The sequence below is a fragment of the Pan paniscus genome, chromosome 14 (assembly GCF_029289425.2).
Source record: "Pan paniscus chromosome 14, NHGRI_mPanPan1-v2.0_pri, whole genome shotgun sequence".
Classification (NCBI taxonomy): Eukaryota; Metazoa; Chordata; class Mammalia; order Primates; family Hominidae; genus Pan; species Pan paniscus.
The window spans coordinates 77,207,137-77,226,349 of record NC_073263.2 but is presented as its reverse complement, the minus strand read 5'-3'; the positions used below and the strand labels follow the sequence as shown (position 1 = coordinate 77,226,349).

The window sequence follows — 19,213 nt, the reverse complement described above, 5'->3', positions numbered from 1 at the left end:
GTCAAGTCAACTAGCCTTAGATTTTATTAGAAATCCACTGACAAGAAAGAATAGCAAAGAAGTGCAAACATGAGCACAAGGATCTCTGGGGAAAGCAAGATGAAGTATCATTAAGAAAAAAAAACGGGCCAGGTACAGTGACTCACGCCTGTAATCCCAGCACTTTGGGAGGCTGAGGCGGGCAGATCTTGAGGTCAAGAGATCAAGACCATCCTGGCCAACATGGTGAAACCCTGTCTCTACTAAAAATACAAAAATTAGCTAGGCATGGTAGCGTGCACCTGTAGTCCCAGCTACTCAGGAGGCTGAGGCAGGAGAATCGCTTGAACCCAGGAGGTGGAGGTTGCAGTGAGCCTAGCTCACGCCACTGCACTCCAACCTGGTGACAGAGCGAGACTCCATCTCAAAAAAAAAGAAAAAGAAAAAAATGTGGCCAGGCACAGTAGTTCATGCCTGTAACCCCAGCACTTTGGGAGGCCAAAGTGGGAGGACTACTTGAGACCAGCCTGGGCAACATGGTAAAACCCCATCTCTACAAAAAACATAAAATTTTAAAAACAAAATATCTCCACTAAAGTATTGTGAACTAAAACCCTGGGGACATAAGAGATATTTTCCCCTATTTTGAAAGGAGAAATAATCTCAGAAGAATACTGAAGTGACCTCCCCAAACAATCTTCAGTGGATCAAGTGTTTCTAAAACAGAGCAGTGTACATCAACTTTAGTATTTTATATAGCAGACCATAATGAGTCTTTCAGATTGGTTGTCTCAGAATATAATTTCCTTAGATATTAAGGGCTTCTACCTCTAATATGTATCCAAGAAGGTAGGTAAGCTGACAGTAGGGAATGATTTTGTAAATACAAATAAATAGCATCTTTGAGAGAATGTTGATTTCTTGGATAGCTCTTCTGACCTCTTCCTTCATGGAGTACCTGCCCCTCTACACTAAAACTTTACCAAGCTTGGTTTGGCTCCCACACCAACACTCCAAATCTATACTTTCAACAAATCTATACTTTCAACAAGTGATAGATTACTCTGTTGCCAAGTTTAATGGTCTTACTCCCATTTTCTTTTCCCTTGATCACTTCTAGTCCGGAACACTATTCATAATCCTACTCTCTCTACTTATCTTTCATAAAATCAGTGCTTCCCTTAAGATCTCTAACACATTCCTAGTTTTTTACTAGCTTTTTGACCATCACCGCCCCTTTCTCTTCCTGTCCTCCTAACAGAAGACATTTTCCAAAGTTCAATCCTTAATCCTCTGATATGCAATATGGTCATTCCCCTCCACTGACCCATTCTGTAAAACAGATTCTAACATCATCTGATGGGACATTTTTAAAAAATCAAAATCGATATCCAGTATTTGGTCTTAGGTCTTGTAATTCTTACTACCTTCAGATCAGCACCTTCCACACTAAGTAGACTACTAGCTTCACTGTCCTGCCCACAGGACAATTCAACGAATCCTTGCTCATGCCCACACCACCCCTACCCAACTTGAAAGACTTCCATGTTACCTCCCACGCATCAACTTTCTGATTCAGGTCAAGAAGGACCTTCTCTAATAGTTTCCAAATGCTTTTCCCATTCTCAAGCTTCCTGTAGCTTTGCTGTCCACCATGTCTGCGCTTATTCCTATGCTGCCCCATAGCTGTTTCCTCCCTGACAGGACAAGTACCCAGAAGGTACTTCACACCAAGTAAAACAGGAGAAAAACCCAGAGGGCAATGAAGGAAATGTTTTGAGAGGGAAGTTATCACCATCTCTTTCTGATGCTTTTGATAGATTGACAAGTGCTCTATTGTTCCCTTCCTCACCACACACACTGTCTCTAAGGCCCTGTCCCATCCCAACACAAGAAAGTTATTTAATAGTATCTACTTACACTTCCGTGTGAATTTACACTACATGCCATATTAAGTCCAATCACTTTTCTATGCTTTTTAACATTGTGAAACAAGAAAATGAGTAAGACGGAGGCAGATATATGGAACAGCCAATAGCACAACAGGATGTGTACATGCCAAACAACAGGCAGGGCTATGTAAGGGAGGGTGAGAAACAGGAAGATGAATGAAGGGGTTGAGAGCTTGATTTTTCTATTAGACAGATCTAAGTTCAAATACTGGGCCTGCCGGCTTCAGCTGCATGGTGTTGGGAAGAAACTTAACTTCTCTGAACCTCTCTTTTCTCATCTGTAAAAAATACATATATTATATAAAATGATTTTTAAAAATAATAATACCTTTTAATTCAAGTAACAGCTAGAAACAATCATAAAAAACAAGTTAGGCTGGGAGCAGTGGCCCACGCCTGCAATCCCAACACTTTCAGACACCAAAGTGGGAGGATCGCTGAAGGCCAGGAGTTCAAGACCATCCTAGGCAACATGGCAAGACCCTGTCTCTACAAAAAAATTTTAAAAATTAACAAAGTGTGGTGGTGCACCGATAGCCCCAGCTACTCAGGAGGCTCAGACAGGAGGATCAGTTGAGCCCAGGAATTCAAGCCTGTAGTCAGCTATGATTGCTGCACCACCATACTCCAGCCTGGGTGGAGACCCTGTCTCAAAAAAAAAAAAAAAAAGAAAGAAAGAAAAGAAAACAAGAGAAAATCAGTTTGGACAAAATCAGATCAGGAGCTTCAGCTTCCCTTTTCCCTTCACTTCTGAACAAAATCCTTTTGAAAGCCTCCACCCTCAGTTTTGTGTGCCATTTCAGAATAATTCCATTTAAAAACTGGTATAAAGTGCAACCCTTTCAAAGCATGAGATGGGCCTCTGATGTTTAAGTTGAAGCAGATGATAGAAACTTTCCTGTTCTCAGTAAAGTTTCTATTTTTTTTTTATTTCTAAACAGGGTAAAGCTATTTTCTGCTTCTCTGTCTCCAATTATGAATACAGACCATGCTCAAACTGCAGGACACAACTCAATCAGTGAGTTGTGAAATCTTTTTCATGAATAACACCCCAAAGTTTCATGATGATGTATTATCCCCTGGCACAGGGTATTCAGCTGAAAAGGCTCATCTTCAAATTTGCTTGGACTTTCTTTTATGATACTTGCTTACTTTCAGGCATCTTTAGAATTGGTTAAATAAAGTAAATTTGGCATGGTTTAAAGTTGCTTTTTTCAAAAAAACATGTTCAAAACTTGCTCAGTCTAGAACAGAACTTGAAAAAGCAGGGGAAAACCCAACTAATACAACAAAGCCAACATCTCTTGTTGAGTGAAGCATAACCAAGAAGTTAGTCATGTCACAGGGCTAAAAAGATTTCAAGTATAAAGAATTAAAAGGTATTTGTTCATTCATCCACTTACTTTTCCCAGGAATATTTATTGAGTGTCTAGTAAATACTTGGCACTATTCACGACTTGAAAACAAACTAAGTCCCTGTACATAAGGCACTTATATTCTAGCGGAAATAGCGGAACAAACAAAAACAAATACACATAGACACACACACACACACACACACCTATGTATATAATGCAGAGGCAAGTGATAATAAATGCAATGAAATCTGAGTATGGAGTGACAAGGGAAGATAATGGCAGCAGGAAGGAAGAGGAGGTATCATTTAAGCTAAGACCTAAGTAAATGAAGAAAATGTATTCATGCAGAAGGAACAGCAACACAAAGACCTTAAGATAAAACCCAGGCCAGGCATGGTGGCTCACACCTGTAATCCCAGCACTTTGGGAGGCTGAGGCACACATATCACCTGAGGTCGAGAGTTAGAGACCAGCCTGATCAACATGAAAAAACCCCGTCTCTACTAAAAATACAAAAAATCAGCCGGGTGTGGTGGCACATGCCTGTAATCCCAGCTACTTGGGAGGCTGAGGCAGGAGAATCGCTTGAACCTGGGAGGTGGAGGTTGCCATGAGCCGAGATCGTGCCATTGCACTCCACCTTGGGCAACAAGAGTGAAACTCCATCTCAAAAATTTAAAAAAAAAAAAAAAGTTCTCTCTACATCTGAGTAACAGCTGGAAGCCAGTATGAGCACAGTAAGCAAGTCGAAGCGTGGGGGTGGAGATGAGATAGGCAAGCGGGGAACAGATCATATGGGGCCCTAGAGACTGCCTTAAAAATTCAGACTTTATTCTTAATGTAATAGAAAGCCATTGTCAGGGGAGGAGGGCGCAGAGTCGGATGTATAATCTCTGACTTACACTTTTAAAGAGGAATTCGGCTGCTATTTTGGAAGCAAGGAGTCCAGGCTACTGCAACAGCATAGGTGAAAGGTGATGGTGGATGTGGCAAGAAGTGGTCAGATTCTGGATCTATTTGAAGATATAGCCTGTTGGATTTCTTCACAGATTGGATGTGTGGCGTGATGTTAAAAAAGAACAAGAGTCAATAATGACTTCAAATTTGGAAGCCTGAGCAACTGGCTGAACAATGATGCCATTTGCTAAGACAGAAACATTGGGGAGATGAGGAGATGATTAGGAAGGGGTGGGAAAGGGGTAGTACTAAGAGTTTTGCTTAGAACCCACTGAGCATGACATGCTTATCAGACCTACAGTGGGAAATCTCAAGTAGTTACTAAAATTTAGGGACAAGGTCAGGGTCAGGAATGTAAATATGGAAGCAATCAGCGTGGAGAAGATATATGAACTTGATAACATCTGCTAGAAAGATACTGTAGACAAAGAAAAGAAGACATGGAAGATGAGTCCTTGGGTGTTCTAACATTCACTGATGAACAATAATTAGGAGGACTGAGCACAGAAAAATTAGAAACACCAAGTGAAATGGAAGAAAAACCTAGAGGGCAATGAAGGGTTTGAGAAGGAAGTCATCACCAACTCTATCTGATGCTTTTGATAGACTGACAATATTTTCTTCATAACACAGGGTAAGTTCCAAATGCATTTGATACTGGTCCAGAGGCAATACGTTTGCTTATTGTCCCCTTCTTCATGTAAAATGAAAAACATTAAAACATTAAATCTCATGAGAAAAACTAATTCCACAATGAACTTCCTTTATTTATTTAATTTTATTTATTTATTTATTTTTGAGATAGGGTCTCGCTCTGTCATACAGGCTAGAGTGCAGTGGTACAATCATAGCTCACTGCAGCCTCAAACTTCTGGGTCAAGCCAGAATGAAAGTTTATAATGAGACTGGCAATGACCTCCCTTCCTTTGAATGTTATGAAATGGTGGTATAACAAAATAACTCAGATATTTCTTTCCCTGTTCACACATCTTGATCAAATTTCAATCTAGTCAAGGAGGCAAAAAAATTTTATCAGGGTCCCAGCTTTGGTACTAACAAGCCTAAAACACTAACTAAAAAGTATCCTAATCAAAAACATGACATGTATTTTTGAAGCACTATACAATAACCATCTGTACAATTTCTGGTATGCACGAACTACAGAAATGTAGGTCACATGAGAGAAGATGATACTTTTATAAATTATAGAAGAAACTACTTAGATATCTATTTCCTATTCTAGCTCAAAGTATAACTCAATGTTATATTAAAATGTTTCCTTTTTTAACACTTTAAATGGTTTATTGAACATTAACAATCACTAACATACATTCAAATATATAAACCTAAAGTCGGCAATTGCTCAACAGTGTCCATCTGGCTGGGCATGGTGGCTCACACCTGTAATCCCAACAGGTTGGGAGGCCAAGGTGGAAGGATCGCTTGAAGCCAGGAGTTCAAGGCCAGCTTAGGAAACAAAGCGAGACCTTGTCCGTACAACAAAATTTTTAAATTATCTGGGTGTGGTGGTGTGTGCCTATAGTCTCCCAGCTGTTCCAGAGGCTGAGGCAGGAAGACAGCTTGAGCACGGGAGTTCAAGGCTGCAGTGAGCTATGATCATACCACTGCACTCCAGCCTGGGAAACAGAGCAAGACCCTGTCTCTAAAAAAGAAAAAAATATATCTGTTGGCAATTCTGTAACTTACATATATTTGATGATCATGTACTAATACGGCACTAACATCACAAGAAAGAACTTGTGCTGGTGAGCGGAAGTTGTATAGGATTTGTCATGTACAAAAAATAGCTAATCTTACAGCTTTAGGTGGAACAAGGACAGAGAGCCCATTCTTTTCTGATTCTTAATTCCTTAACAATGATGAACTACCTGGCCAGCGCCACTCCCAGGCAGCAGAGTATAATGACTAAGATGGCAGGCTGTGGGCATTCGGATCCTCAGCCAGCATTTACTACTTCTAGTGTTTCCTTGAGTAAATTATTTTACCTCTCACCCCTCTTTTCCCTCATTGGAAAAGAACATCCTCAGTAAGAATAGTCCTTCATTATAAGATATGTGGGTATAATGCACTTGCCACATGTCATGCATGTGGTAGAAACTCAAGAATACTAGCTGCTTTTATTGTCATTTTTTCAGCTTCTCTTAAAAAAAAAAAACACTTCACTAGCAGGTAACTTGCTATTCAAGTCAGCTCATGTAGTGTAGGGCACTGCTATATTCATAGAAAGATCTCAGAATACTGAGTCAAAAGTCTCACTGTGACCAGTTATTACCAGTTCTGCCCTCTGAATCCATACAAAAATTTCCTAATCTCTCCTACATGACAATCCCCATTATGCTTGAAGACAGACAGAAGGTCAGGTGCTGTATACCAACATAAAAATGCACTCAAGCACCAAACTGAGCATTCTGTACCCAGTAATGAGAACCAGTCTTTGAGCATACTACTGGGGTATTTCATAATCTTTGGAAAGGCTGTTCATGGGACTGTGCTGTAATTCACCAGAGTAGAACTTGCTATTTTCCATCTCTTTAAGCAAAGCCACAGATTGAATGTGTTAAACCTCTGTTTCAAAGTTGTGCATATATGACAGCTATTATCCCTATTAAGAGCTTTGACTACATCAAACATGTTTTCAAAGATATACAACCAATAATTATTTAATACCTTCTGAAACTAAAGAGTTAAGTACAGGTATGCATAATTCCTCATTTCCTCAGGCTCTAACACATTTTTGATAGTTAACAGGCTTAAGGAGATCTGGAAACATCAATTAAATAGGCCAACCTTTTTATTGGACACAAAACGTTCATTCATTCAACAAGTATTTGGGAACATTCTGTCAGGAACTCTGGGGAACAGGAACAACATAAACAACTCAATCTGCAGATGCTAACTAGAAGAACGAGTTCACCTGCAAGGTGTATTTCTTCCAAACTAAAAGGATTGGGCAAATATGTTGATGTCACTTTGCTTTTCTTAACTAGCATTCACAAAGCTAGTGTGTTTCTATAACTCAAATGCTGGTATGTTGAGAACCGGTCTTAACAGGAAGAGGGAAGGTGAAGGAGTGTTTAGTCTCAACAGCAGTCCCTCACTACCCAAAGCACTCTCGGCATCCAGAGAGAAAGAGAGCTAGAGCAATGCACCGAAAGACAAGAACCAACACAGATCGACTAAATCGGCATGCTCCCTGGGGTCCAATCCAGGACACCATTCCTCTTTCTCTAAGCCTAGGAGAAGTTTTAAGGATTTATGCTTTACAAATGGCTTAAGAAACATCAAGGTTTCAAGGCTTCTTCGCAAGGGCCAATTGTGACTTCATTGAACCTTTTGTGGCTTAAGAGGAAATAGAACCCTCCTTTTCTCAGCTTCATCCTTCCTCATTGGAGGAAACCCAATGGGTCATTTGTTACATAAATGTTTAATATCACTAATAATCTGAGAAAAAATAGGACAACATGTCTTTCATCTGTTCATTTAGAGGGAAAATACAAATAACAATTTCTAGTTTGGGCCAGAATGTGGAGAAAATGGTGCCCTCAACCCCTGCTCATTCCGCAAACTGCCACAAAAGTTTTAGAGGGTATCTTGATAATGTGTATCAAGAACCGTTTTTTTTCACCCAGTGGGTCCACTTCTCTAACTGGTTCAAGAATACTCTATTTATTTATTTATTTATTTATTTACTTTTTAAAGATAGAGTCTTACTCTGTCACCCAGGCTGGAGTGCAGTGGCACAATTACGGCTCACCGCAACCTCAACTGCCCAGACTCAGGCGATCCTCCCACCTCAGCCTCCCAAGCAGCCAAGAATGCAGGTGTGTGCCACCTTTTTTTTTTTTTTTTTTTTGGTAGAGATGGGGTCTTGCTATGTTGACCAGGCTGGTCTTAAACTCCTGGCCTCAAGCCATCCTCCCTCCTTAGCCTCCCAAAGTACTGGGATTACAGGCATGAGCCACCATGTCTGGCTGACACCCTGTTTTACTAAAGGTACAAGTTCTTTGTATTTTTCCTCACTTTATGAAAGAAGTCCATTTCTAGCTTTCAGTGCATCAGTACATTGGAAGAATCCAGAATGATTGACACTGCACTGGAACCCTCCCAGTTCCTCAGGAAATACTTTGACATATCTGTTTACACTTCCTGGAGTCAGGCTATTCTAACGGCATTCCTGCCCTGGTTCCTATTTGTGTAAATCAGTTCCTTCCCAAGAGGACTTCATTAATTCCCTCATCTCTTGCCACCCCTCTCTTTTCTAGGATCCTTTCTTATTTCCCATATAAAGATGCTGTGTTCAAGAAATTATAAAACACTGCATAAAGAAAAAAATGGGGCCAGATGTGGTGGCTCACGCCCTGTAATCCCAGCACTTTAGGAGGCCAAGGCTGGCAGATCACTTGAGGCCAGGAGTTTGAGACCAGCCTGAGCAATACAGTGAAACCCTGTCTCTACCAAAAAAAAAAAAAAAGAAATACAAAAGTTAGCCAGGCATGGTGGTACACTCCCAGCTACTCGGGAGGCTGAGGCAGGAGAATCAATTAAATCCAGGAGGCGAAGGTTGCAGTGAGCCAAGATCACAGCACTGCACTCCAGCCTGGGCAACAGAGTGAGTTTCTGTCTCAGAAAACAAAAGTAAAAGAAAAAAGTGAGAGGACAAAAGAAACAAATAGGCATTAAGACATTTCTTGGCCATTCAAACCTACCTTGAGAAATCCATAGTACTAGAAATCAAAGAGTGGATGCTTACCAAAGAAATGGAGATTAATGTGCTCTCTGGAAGGAACTCTCTTGAGTGATAAAAAGCATTCTGTATCTTGATTGGGTTCTGGTGACTTGGGCATATAGGTCTGACAAAACTCCTACAATGGTATACTTAAAATCAGTGCATTTCACTGCAGGTAAAACGTTACCTCAGTAAGGTACTTCAGTAAGAATAAATTACTCTGAGCAACTTCTGGAAGCTATGCTGTCTGCAACTTCAAGATTTCACACACGACAAGTTAAAAAAGGCCAAAATGTTCCAGCCTAGTGGGCAGATGGGTTAACCCCACTGCAGCCTCGGCTCAAATGCTGCCTTCTCTGTGTGCTTGCCCTGACTGACCAGGTGGACTCAGGCTGCCTCCTCAATGCCATCACGATGCACCAGATGAACTTCAGTACCTGATGGCACTGCTGGGTTTGTCTGCACATCTGCTTTTCATGGAGGCTGCCTCTCTTTGAAGGTCTAGGTAAGGGCTAAGAATTTGGTGACTGAATCTATAAACCCGGCAAGTTTCTGGCACACAGTAGGCACATAGTAGGTATTTTTGAGATGACTAAATGTAAGTCCCCATGAGGGAAATCATCAAGTGGACGGCAGTAGAGTAAGGTGACTTGGGAAGAGGGTTGAGGCAGAAGAGGAAATGCTAAGTAAATAAACAAGTACACACTGGCATGCAGATGAAGACACATCCTGTAGCAGGTTCCAACCAAACAACTGCAACCAATAAAGCTTAAGACACTGAAGCAAGTTTCTACTGGAAGAAGAAATGAGTTCTGGTCCTTAAAATCCTATTTTTTAATGTTGTTAAAGCTATAACTTTATTTGTACTTTTATTCAACAAGCATTTAGCAGGCACCATGCCAAACACTCAAGCAATAAATAAGATACGATTCCTGCCCTCAGTTAGCTCATAGACTAATATAGAAAAACGAATAGAACCACACAATGCAAAAAGAGAGATTTATGTGAGTAAGACAGGAGAGAAAGGAATGGGTGGGGCTGGAGGTTTGGCAATTTCGGGAAGGCTTCACATAAAGGTTGATTTTAGCTCAAGTATGGAAGAAAGAAGAGGTGTTCACTAGGTTACAAGGAATAACAAGTATTCCATTCATACGAAAACATGGAGGTGACAAAACTGCATTCTGTGCAAGGAGAAACACAAGCAACAGATTAGGGAGCATTTGTTGCTCTACCATCAGCATCCATTTAACTGGCACAACTACCAGGGGAGATTAAGAGGAAAAAACTGAGACCTACAGGATTTAAATAGCAGAGCCCAGGCCAGGTGCGGTGGCTCACACCTGTAATCACTATGGTAAATCTTTGTTAAAAACTGTAGTATTACAAAGCAATTCTTACGCTAGCTGCTGCAGCTAAAATCATTGGAAGACTCACAGTACAATTCCTTCACATGCAACCCTTTAAAATGATTTTAGCTGCAGCAGCTAGCATAAGAATTGCTTTGTAACACTACAATTTTTAACAAATATTTACCATAGTGTCTTAATATCTGTTGATTGAAATTATATATAATTACTAAAAATACTTCCATTAGCACCAAAGGCAAAAAAGTTAAAAGGTGGTGAACAGCACATCCCCAAAGGATAAAACTTGGGGCAGGTGGAGAAACAGACCAATTAGAAGTGAGGAAGGACTCATATTCTAGTGCCAGACTTGGCAATGAGCTCAGGTTGGCATCCCTTACAGGGTGACAGCAATACTGAAAAAATCCAATCCAGAGATAACAGGAAGGGCAGGTGAGCAGAAAGGTGGTGAATTAAGTTAGCCTGTTCTGCTCCAGCCATAAAAATTACTATTGTATTTGAACCTCAATCTAGAGAGCAACATTAACTTACAGACTAGAAAACTGACCAACCAATGCAAAGTGCTACATACCCCAGTTTCAATCTCATTAGTATTTTGTCTGTTTACCACATGGCTTTCGGATGACCCAAAACAGAGAGACAAAGGCAACTATTAGGCATAGAAAATTAAAAGGTACTGCAGAAGAGGCCTAAAATTAGAGTCCAGGCTGTATTTTCCACCACGTCATCAGCCACTGCGTAGCCTTGCTAGAATCAAGCTTCTCCTCTGCCTTTGCCTTCAAACCATTACTTGGTTTTAAACTAGTGTTTAATCATAAACCAGCCCTGCTACATTATTAATGTATCAAACAGCCTTTCCAACTATGTAATAATCCAATATCATTATGTTGAGCGATCTTAAAGGGTAGCTTTCCTACATTTGCTTTGAATTGCAAAATTAGCATGAGTAGACACACCAATTTTTATATATACTCAAGTATATAAGTACAATTTGAAATAAGTAAAAACAAGATTCATAAAGTGATCATAATTGGCAGAATAACAACCACTAGCTCTTACCTCACTCTTCCTCCTCCACTCTAAAAAATAAACTTTGGTTGTGAGAATAACACATTAGCTACTAAAAATCACAGATAGAAAATGGAAATGACAAGGAGATGCTGACATGGAGTCCAGTCATCATTCAAAACTTTACAAGGTTATTGGAGTTGACTTTGGGGTATTCAAAGCTGCAGTTGCGAATATAAGTAGATTATATGTAATACAGATAGAACATATATTATAATACATATGTATATATGTACATACATATACAATATATACACTTAAAAACCCTCCTATATTTCAGTAATGTGTAAAGGAATAGGGCAAAATGTAGCAAGACTATCAGCAAGCAGGGGAAAGAATACTTTACAAATACACATTGGAATCAACCTTTTATCTTCAGATTAGGGGTTCTTAAAGAGGTTGTGATGATGACAGAGTCATTCATCCTGCTTCTTTTGGCAAGAACAATATTTTAAAATATGTGCTTTGGTGGCAAAGGCAAAGCTGACAAGAGAGATAGATGTGGACACTGGAGAAACAAAATAGCCCTAACAGTGAGCACACTGTGGTCATTTCAAATGCCCAGAGTATACTAAAAGTATCTGAACATGTAAATTACTCATATATACACAATGAAGGCAAACATACTGCCTTGTTCCAAGTGGGATGAAAAAAAAATTTAATTATATTAACTATATTAAAAGGATTGACAGTACCTTTAGGAAGATCCAGCTCTCTGCTAACGATGAACAAAATACATTATAGAGGTGCCAAATCATTGCTGATAAACACCTTTACATAGACTGCGATGAGAGTGAAAACAGACCACATGTAATATGCGCAATGATATCTTTTATCACAATACACTTTCCCCCCATTCATTACATACAAATTTCTTGGAGAAAACCTACATAATTATGAGCAAGCAGGGACAAAAAAGGAATTCATCGTTTTCCAAAATGTGCATACTAAAAAAAAAGGGAAGGGTGTGGAATCATTCCTATTCATGTTTCCTGAAGCAAATACAAAGCACGCAGATGCAAACTCCACACAGAAGCCATGTATGACCAAAACATGTCCCCACGTCTCCCCTTCTCCCTCCTTCACTCCCCAACACTCAAACACAAAATGGCAAGTTTGTTTTCTAAAATTATGCAGAACACACACTGCTAATGGAAAATTACAGTTGGAAGTCTTGGCTTTTCAAAGTTTATGAATGAGGGAAGTTATTTCTCTTAACTATATTGCTGGAATTTTTCCACTCTCATTTCAATTCAAAATACAGCGTTTATTCTTCTCTCAACTTCCCATGCCCCTCCCTTCACATCTTTCTAAGTCACCTTCAGACCAGCTCAAAGTTTCAATCTAAAAAGACACTAAAAGCTCATTCCTTAGACCTCCCTACTGTCCCGTGGTTAATGCTACTCACATTTCACATTCCTTTATTTAGCGTAAGAAATGTAATTTATTCTTTCTTTCCACACACATACATGTATTTCTTTAAGGAAAAATACATTATTTTCAAGTATTGTTCGCTTTGGAATTCTTAAACATGTAGTTTTTTCCGTGGAATAATCTTTAAGCCTAATTCGAAGTTTTAAATATGTTAACTAAACCAGCACGTGGCATCAATAACTCCTAAATGACTGCAGGGCTTGTGCACGCCACAATTTTCAGCAGTTGTTCCTGATTCACATCTGCTTGGAAGACTTTTGCCTCGTTTTAAAAGTCATCTTTTGCGTCCAGTGGAATAACGGCTAGAAGTCCTGATGTTAACCTTCTACAGATAAATGTAGCCCCAAGGCGTTAATGAAGAGACCCGCTCTTTTTCAGGGTGAAAGAAGGGAATGGAAGATCTTGTCTGTGAGGCACAGCTGGGAGGGTAACAGCTCTTCAGCGAATGATCCTAGGATCTCAGTCTCATCAAAGCCGAAAATGAAAAAGCACATGCCCCGGCCCCTACCCCCTGGGCTTGGATGCGGCCCCAGAGAAATCATCCTTCCAGGTGGGCCTTCGGTGTGTTACCTCCTCCACCTGCCCTCCCACCCACCCTTCTTTTCCGCTCCCCCCCTCCACACTGAATACACTGGCTTCTCAGGTATAAGGTGAGCATCCCCACTTCTAGGCACCCCGAGGGAATGCACCCGAGAACCCTGGCCCAGCTCTGCACCGCGCGCTCTGGGCTGTGCCCCGCAGAGACGCCCCGGGCGAGCCAGGGCGGACTGCGCTGCTCCTCCGGGACGCGCGATGCCGGCAGGCGAACGCCCACCTCTGCCCTAGGAAGCCAGTGACACCGTCGGGGGGCGGGGGTTAGGGCAGCGCCAATCTAAGCGGGACATAAGATGCAGGAGCGGCAGAACCCGCAGAGTCCCCAAAAGTGCACAAGCAAACCAGCTTCTTCACGCCGGCTGGGTCGCCGAAGGAGGCTAAAGTGCAGAGTGACTGGGGCTGCAGTCACCTCGCGACGACCGCCCCGAGGCAGTCAACACCTGCGGAAGGGAAAGCAGTGAAAGGCACTCACCTCCACCCATCTCTGAGCCTCGGCGAACGCCACGGAGCAGTTGGCCTCTGCCTCCTCCAGCCCTTCCATGGCTAGGACAAGGGAGGGAGAGAGAGACTCGGGATGCGTGGAGGGGAGGGGGTGTCCCCGCGCGTCTGGGCCCCACGGGCGGGGAGGGCACACGGGCCTCCCACAACTCCGGCTTCCGCTCCGGCTGCGAAGGCGCCGGGGCTCTAGTTCCCTTTGTTGCGCTCTGCAGTTCGTTAAGGTCTCGAACCTACACGAACGTGAAGACCTGGCTTTCTCTAAACTCCTGAAAGCGACCCAAGGCCCGCGGGGACCCGGGCAGTCAGGCAGGACGCGGGAAGCGAAGCGGGTGCCCAGCGGCAGCGCGCGGCACCAGCCCCGACGACAGTTTGGACTTCAAAAGTCGCAGCGCCGCCGCCGTCCTCCCCGCGGTGGCCCCGCCCCGGCCCACCCCACCGCCCTCCCGGGGCCCGCCGAGTCGCCGCTTCCGTCTGCCCCTCCCGTGGCTCCCCGGGCTCCCGGCCGCGGCCGCCTCTGTGGTCAGACTGTCTGGCCCGGGAGATGCCACAGTCCGCCAGGGGCCGCGGCCCGGGCCCCGCTGGGGTTCCCGCACAGCCCGCGGCTCCGCCCCGAGGGGATGCGCCCCCGCGCCCGCATCCTTCCCGCACCCGCCCGCCTGGCCCCTGCCCTCTCCCGGGCCCCTGAGAGCGGCGCCCCTCCCGGCTCGCGGCCGCCCGGCCCGCTTGACATACCAGGAATAGCTGCACACAATTGTACCTTTCCCGGCCAAGAAACCTCCCCCGCTGGGGAGCGCGGCCCGCCGCCCTCACCTGAGCCCCCGCCAGCCGAGCCCGCTACCCGCTCTCCCGCCGCGATCCGGCCCCGCCGCCAGGTGCGCGCCGTCCCCTCCCACGCTCCCCGCCCCCTGAGGCGGCCGGGCCCTCCCGGCGGCAGAGGAGGGTCGTGGCCTTGGCACGTGCTGCCGCTTCCCCCCGGCGGAGTTCGGCCCCGCTCCGCCCGGCTTCCAGGTGGGTGCGGTGGAAGGAGGGTCCCTGCTCTTCCACCCCGGCTCGCCGCTGAGGGTTCGAGCAAGCTGGAGGGTTGCTTGCATTCCCCACTTCCCGCCCGCTCAGCCCAGTTTAGGCCGTTTGATGATCGCCCTCGCGCTGAGCGTCAAAATTCCCACCCTTCGTGGTTTGAGGACACTCAGGGGACAGCGAGGTGGCAGGTTATGCGGTATCCGCCGCGGCCCTGGGTAGGTGTGCAGGGCCGGGGGGTTGGGGGGGGGCGGGAGGCACACGGGTCGGCTTGCGCGGGTCTTTTTCACACCAGTGCTCAAATCAGGTCTCCGCAAAGGAGCCTACTCATCTGTCTGAGCTCCCTGGTCCCTCACTCCACGCTCCTGAGGCACTATCCAGGCCACAGGTTGATGGCTTCATCTTTGGAGGAAGATAAAGACCGGTTCTTACTCTGCTGAAAGGAAAGCAAACTCTTGTTCTTATTTTTCTGGTTGTTTTTATGAAGAAAAACGTCAGATACAGAGCAGAGACTAGTAGAATACTATCTAAAACCTAGCGTCTGTATTTAACAACTGTTTGCCTTTTGCCTTATGTATCACCTTTTCTGCTGGAGGGTTTTATTTTTTAATTTTTTAAATTGTATTTACTTTGTTTGTTTTTGTTTTGTTTTGTTTTGTTTTGAGATGGAGTCTCACTGTTGCCGAGGCTGGAGTGCAGTAGCACCGTGTCGGCTCACTGCAACCTCTGTCTCCTGGGTTCAAGCAATTCTCTTGCCTTAGCCTCTCGAGTAGCTGGGATTACAGGCGCCCACCACCATGCCCAGCTAGTTTTTATATTTTTAGTAGAGACGGGGTTTCACCATATTGGCCAGGCTGGTCTCGAACTGACCTCAGGTGATCCACCCACCTCGGCCTCCCAAAGTTCTTGTTTGTTTGTTTGTTTTTGAGGAGTCTCGCTCTGTCGCCCAGGCTGGAGTGCAGTGGTGCAATCTCGGCTCACTGCAAGCTCCGCCTCCCGGGTCCACGCCATTCTCCTGCCTCAGCCTCTCGAGTAGCTGGGACTACAGGCGCCCGTCACCACGCCTGGCTAATTTTTTTGTATTTTTTTTGGAGAGACGGGGTTTCCCTCCTAATATCAGTCATTAGAATGTTTTACCCTTCTGGAAAGATTTCTACAGCTCTATAGAGAAAGGTACAGCACCTGCCTTAGGAGTTTGAGATGAAATTCACAACAATAAAACATCAAAATTTGTATTTATTTTTCAAAGGAATTTGAGATACCTTTCAATATTTAAAAATGTAAAACAGTACAATTGTCATGTATTGATGCATTAGTGATGAACTCTTGATGGGAGAAAGGGGTACAATCTTTCTGGGAGGTCACTGGGCAATAAATATAAAAAGTTTTTCAAATGCCCACACTCTGTCCCAGCAATTCCACTTCTTGGAATTTATACCAAGGACCTAAGCAAACATATATGCACAGAATGAGTAACGGCGGTAGACACAGAGATGCCCCATAGGAGTGTCATATGAGGACTTGCTTCACAGGAGGACTTGCTACTTGCTGCCCAGCCTTGGAGAGTGTGGTCAACAGATACCCCCAGCTATCAGCTCCTTCAAAGTTGGCCTCAGCTGCAGAGTGCAGCCTCACGTGAGGTCCTTCCCCTCCCAGGACAGCCCTCATCTGGTCAGTGAATGACTTAAGATTATAAAAGCCCAGCCATTTCCACCCAATGGGACAACACTGATAGGCCTTTACAGTAGACCCTGGGGTCTGCTGAGGCTGCAGGACTGTACCACAGTTCACCTTCTCCCTCACCCACCCCTGCTTCTTCCCTCTTCCTTTCACAGGGATCCAGCCCTAGTTAATATCTTATACCTCCAATGCCATTTCTGTCAGCTTCTAAAGACTCAACCTGTGATGGCATCAAGCATGACATGTTAAGAATGAGAATCCCAAAGCTACCAAAACCCCCAACAATAGAGATGATGGAGTAAATTATGGTTCCTCCATAGTGAGATATTGTGCAGTCATTAAGAATGTAAAAGGAGGCCAGTTGCGGTGGCTCACGCCTGTAATCCCAGCACTTTGGGAGGCCAAGGCGGGTAGATTGCTCAAGCTCGGCAGTTCAAGACCAGCCTGGGTAACATGGTGAAACCCCTACTAAAAATACAAAAATTAGCTGGGCATGGTGGCACGTGCCTGTAATCCCAGCCACTTGGCAGGCTGAGGCCTAAGAATTGCTTGAACCCGGAAAGCAGAGGTTGCAGTGAGCCAAGATTGCATGACTGCACTCCAGTCTGGGCAACAGAGAGAGATTCTGTCTCAAAAAGTAATAATAATAATAATAATTAAAAGTAAAAGGACATTCAGTGGCACAGGGAAAGAGTTAAAATATATTGCAAAGTGAAAAAAGGCAGGCCAGGCACGGTGGCTCACGCCTGTAATCCCAGCACTTTGGGAGGCCAAGGCAGGTGGATCACCTGAGGTCAGGAGTTCGAAACCAGCTGGGCCAACATGGCAAAACTCCGTCTCTACTAAAAATACAAAAAAAAAAAAGACAAAAGAAAACAGGCAGTGTATAAAGCACCTTATCTGGGTTTGTATTTTTTAAATGTTTAATTTTGGCCACATAGAACAATTTGGGAAAAACATCACTGAACTTTTAACAGTGGCTATTTCTTTTTTGTTTGTTTTGTTTTGTTTTTTGAGACAGGGTCTCACTCTGTCACCCAGGCTGGAATGCAGTGGCACTCATTTCAACCTCAGCCTCCCGAGCTCAAGTGATCCTCCCACCTCAGCCTCCCGAGTACCTGGGACTACAGATGCATGCCACCATGCCTGGTGTAATTTTTGTATTTTTTGTAGAGACGGTGTTTCATCATGTTACCCAGGCTGATTGCAAACTCCTGAACTCAAGCAATCCACCCGCCTCAGCCTACCAAAGTGTTGGGATTACAGGCATGAGCCACTGTGCCCAGCCGCCAACAGTGGCTATTTCCAAGTGGAGATTTTGTACTTCTCTCTTTTTTCCAAGTGTTTTTACAAAAGACATGTATATTACTTTTATAAATGAGAAAATCTGTATGATACAAAAATAAAACTGGGTTTCCATATCTACAGGTTCTATATCTGCAGATTCAACCAACTATGGATCTGGGTGTAGGGAGTAAGGGAAACAATGAAAAATTACAACAATTAAAAATAACACAAATGTTAAAAAACACAGTATAACTACATAGTATTTACATTGTATTAGGTAATATAAGTAATCTAAAGATGATTTAAAGTATATGGGAAGACTGTGTAGGTTTTATGCAAATACTATATCATCTTATATGAGGGACTTGAGAATCTGTGGGTTTTCGTATGAACAGGGGTCCTAGAACAAATTCCCCCAAATCCTGAGGGATGACAGTATGTCCAAATTTGACTTCTACCTCATCCCACAACCTTCAGTCCCCTCCTGCCTTTCCTGATTTGGTAAATGGTACCATGCCTAAAATTTGAGGGTCATGCATGACTTTTTGGTCTCTCATGCCAACTCCATTCCCTGTCGTGTCAATTTTATTTCTACTACCTTAGTTAAGTCTCTCATTAGCGCTCAGCTAGATTTCAGAAACAGTGATGACCTTCTTGAAATCTAACTCTTAAACCACCAACACACTCCCCACTCCTGCCCCAATTAACCCCTCTTTAAAGGACTCCCAGTGGCCTTTAAAAACCATCTGACAATTGCCAGCACATTAAGTGGTGTCCTTCAGGATCTGCTCCTTCCCGCTTCTCTAACCACGACTTGACCTGTGCTTCTCCCTTTTCCAGAAATGTGTTTCTCTCCCTTCCTTTGCCTTGCTTTCTCTTACCTATTCTTCCAGGCTCAATTCAGGCCTCTTCCTTCTCAGAAATCAAAAAGCTTAGCAGATCCTCCTGAGCGAGGTGAGGCATATCTTCTTTATGCAATCATAGCCCCTTTCACAAGGTATTATATTGCCTCTTTTCCTCACTGAACCATAAGCAATTTAAGAGTGCCTGGCTTGGTGCCTGACACATATCTAGTATTCAACAACTGTTTATTAACTGGAGTGTGTATATGTAAAACCTATAACTTAATGTATAGAATTAATAAAGCATTGATAACAGCAGAGTAGAAAATATGATTGCTTAGTGCCACTGATACAAGAATTTCCTTACAGGAGGGTCTCTCAACAGAAAGGCAATTGACAATCTGGGTCAGATAATTCTTTGTTATGGGGATTGTCC

General features: G+C 43.6%; 1 protein-coding gene and 1 long non-coding RNA gene across 20 annotated transcripts in view; one reads left to right on the top strand and one right to left on the bottom strand.

Annotated features, from left to right (window-relative positions):
- Positions 1 to 19,213, bottom strand: part of LMO7 (LIM domain 7) — a 244,027-nt gene that overhangs the window by 209,335 nt on the left and 15,479 nt on the right. For 8 of the 19 annotated variants that reach the window (XM_057299594.2, XM_063595806.1, XM_063595809.1 and 5 more), the window contains exon 1: positions 13,926 to 14,839. The exons of the other annotated variants lie outside the window; for them this stretch is intronic. In XM_057299594.2, coding sequence (XP_057155577.2) covers positions 13,926 to 13,994 — 69 coding nt within the window. In that variant the 5' untranslated portion in view covers positions 13,995 to 14,839. Of the gene's footprint in view, positions 1 to 13,925; positions 14,840 to 19,213 lie in introns of those variants that run through there. 19 annotated transcript variants of the gene reach the window in all.
- The window catches only part of LOC134728803 (uncharacterized), a 38,651-nt gene continuing 34,101 nt past the window's right edge, over positions 14,664 to 19,213 (top strand). The window contains exon 1 of the long non-coding RNA XR_010109626.1: positions 14,664 to 14,959. This is a non-coding gene — a long non-coding RNA (uncharacterized LOC134728803). The remainder of the gene's footprint in view (positions 14,960 to 19,213) is intronic.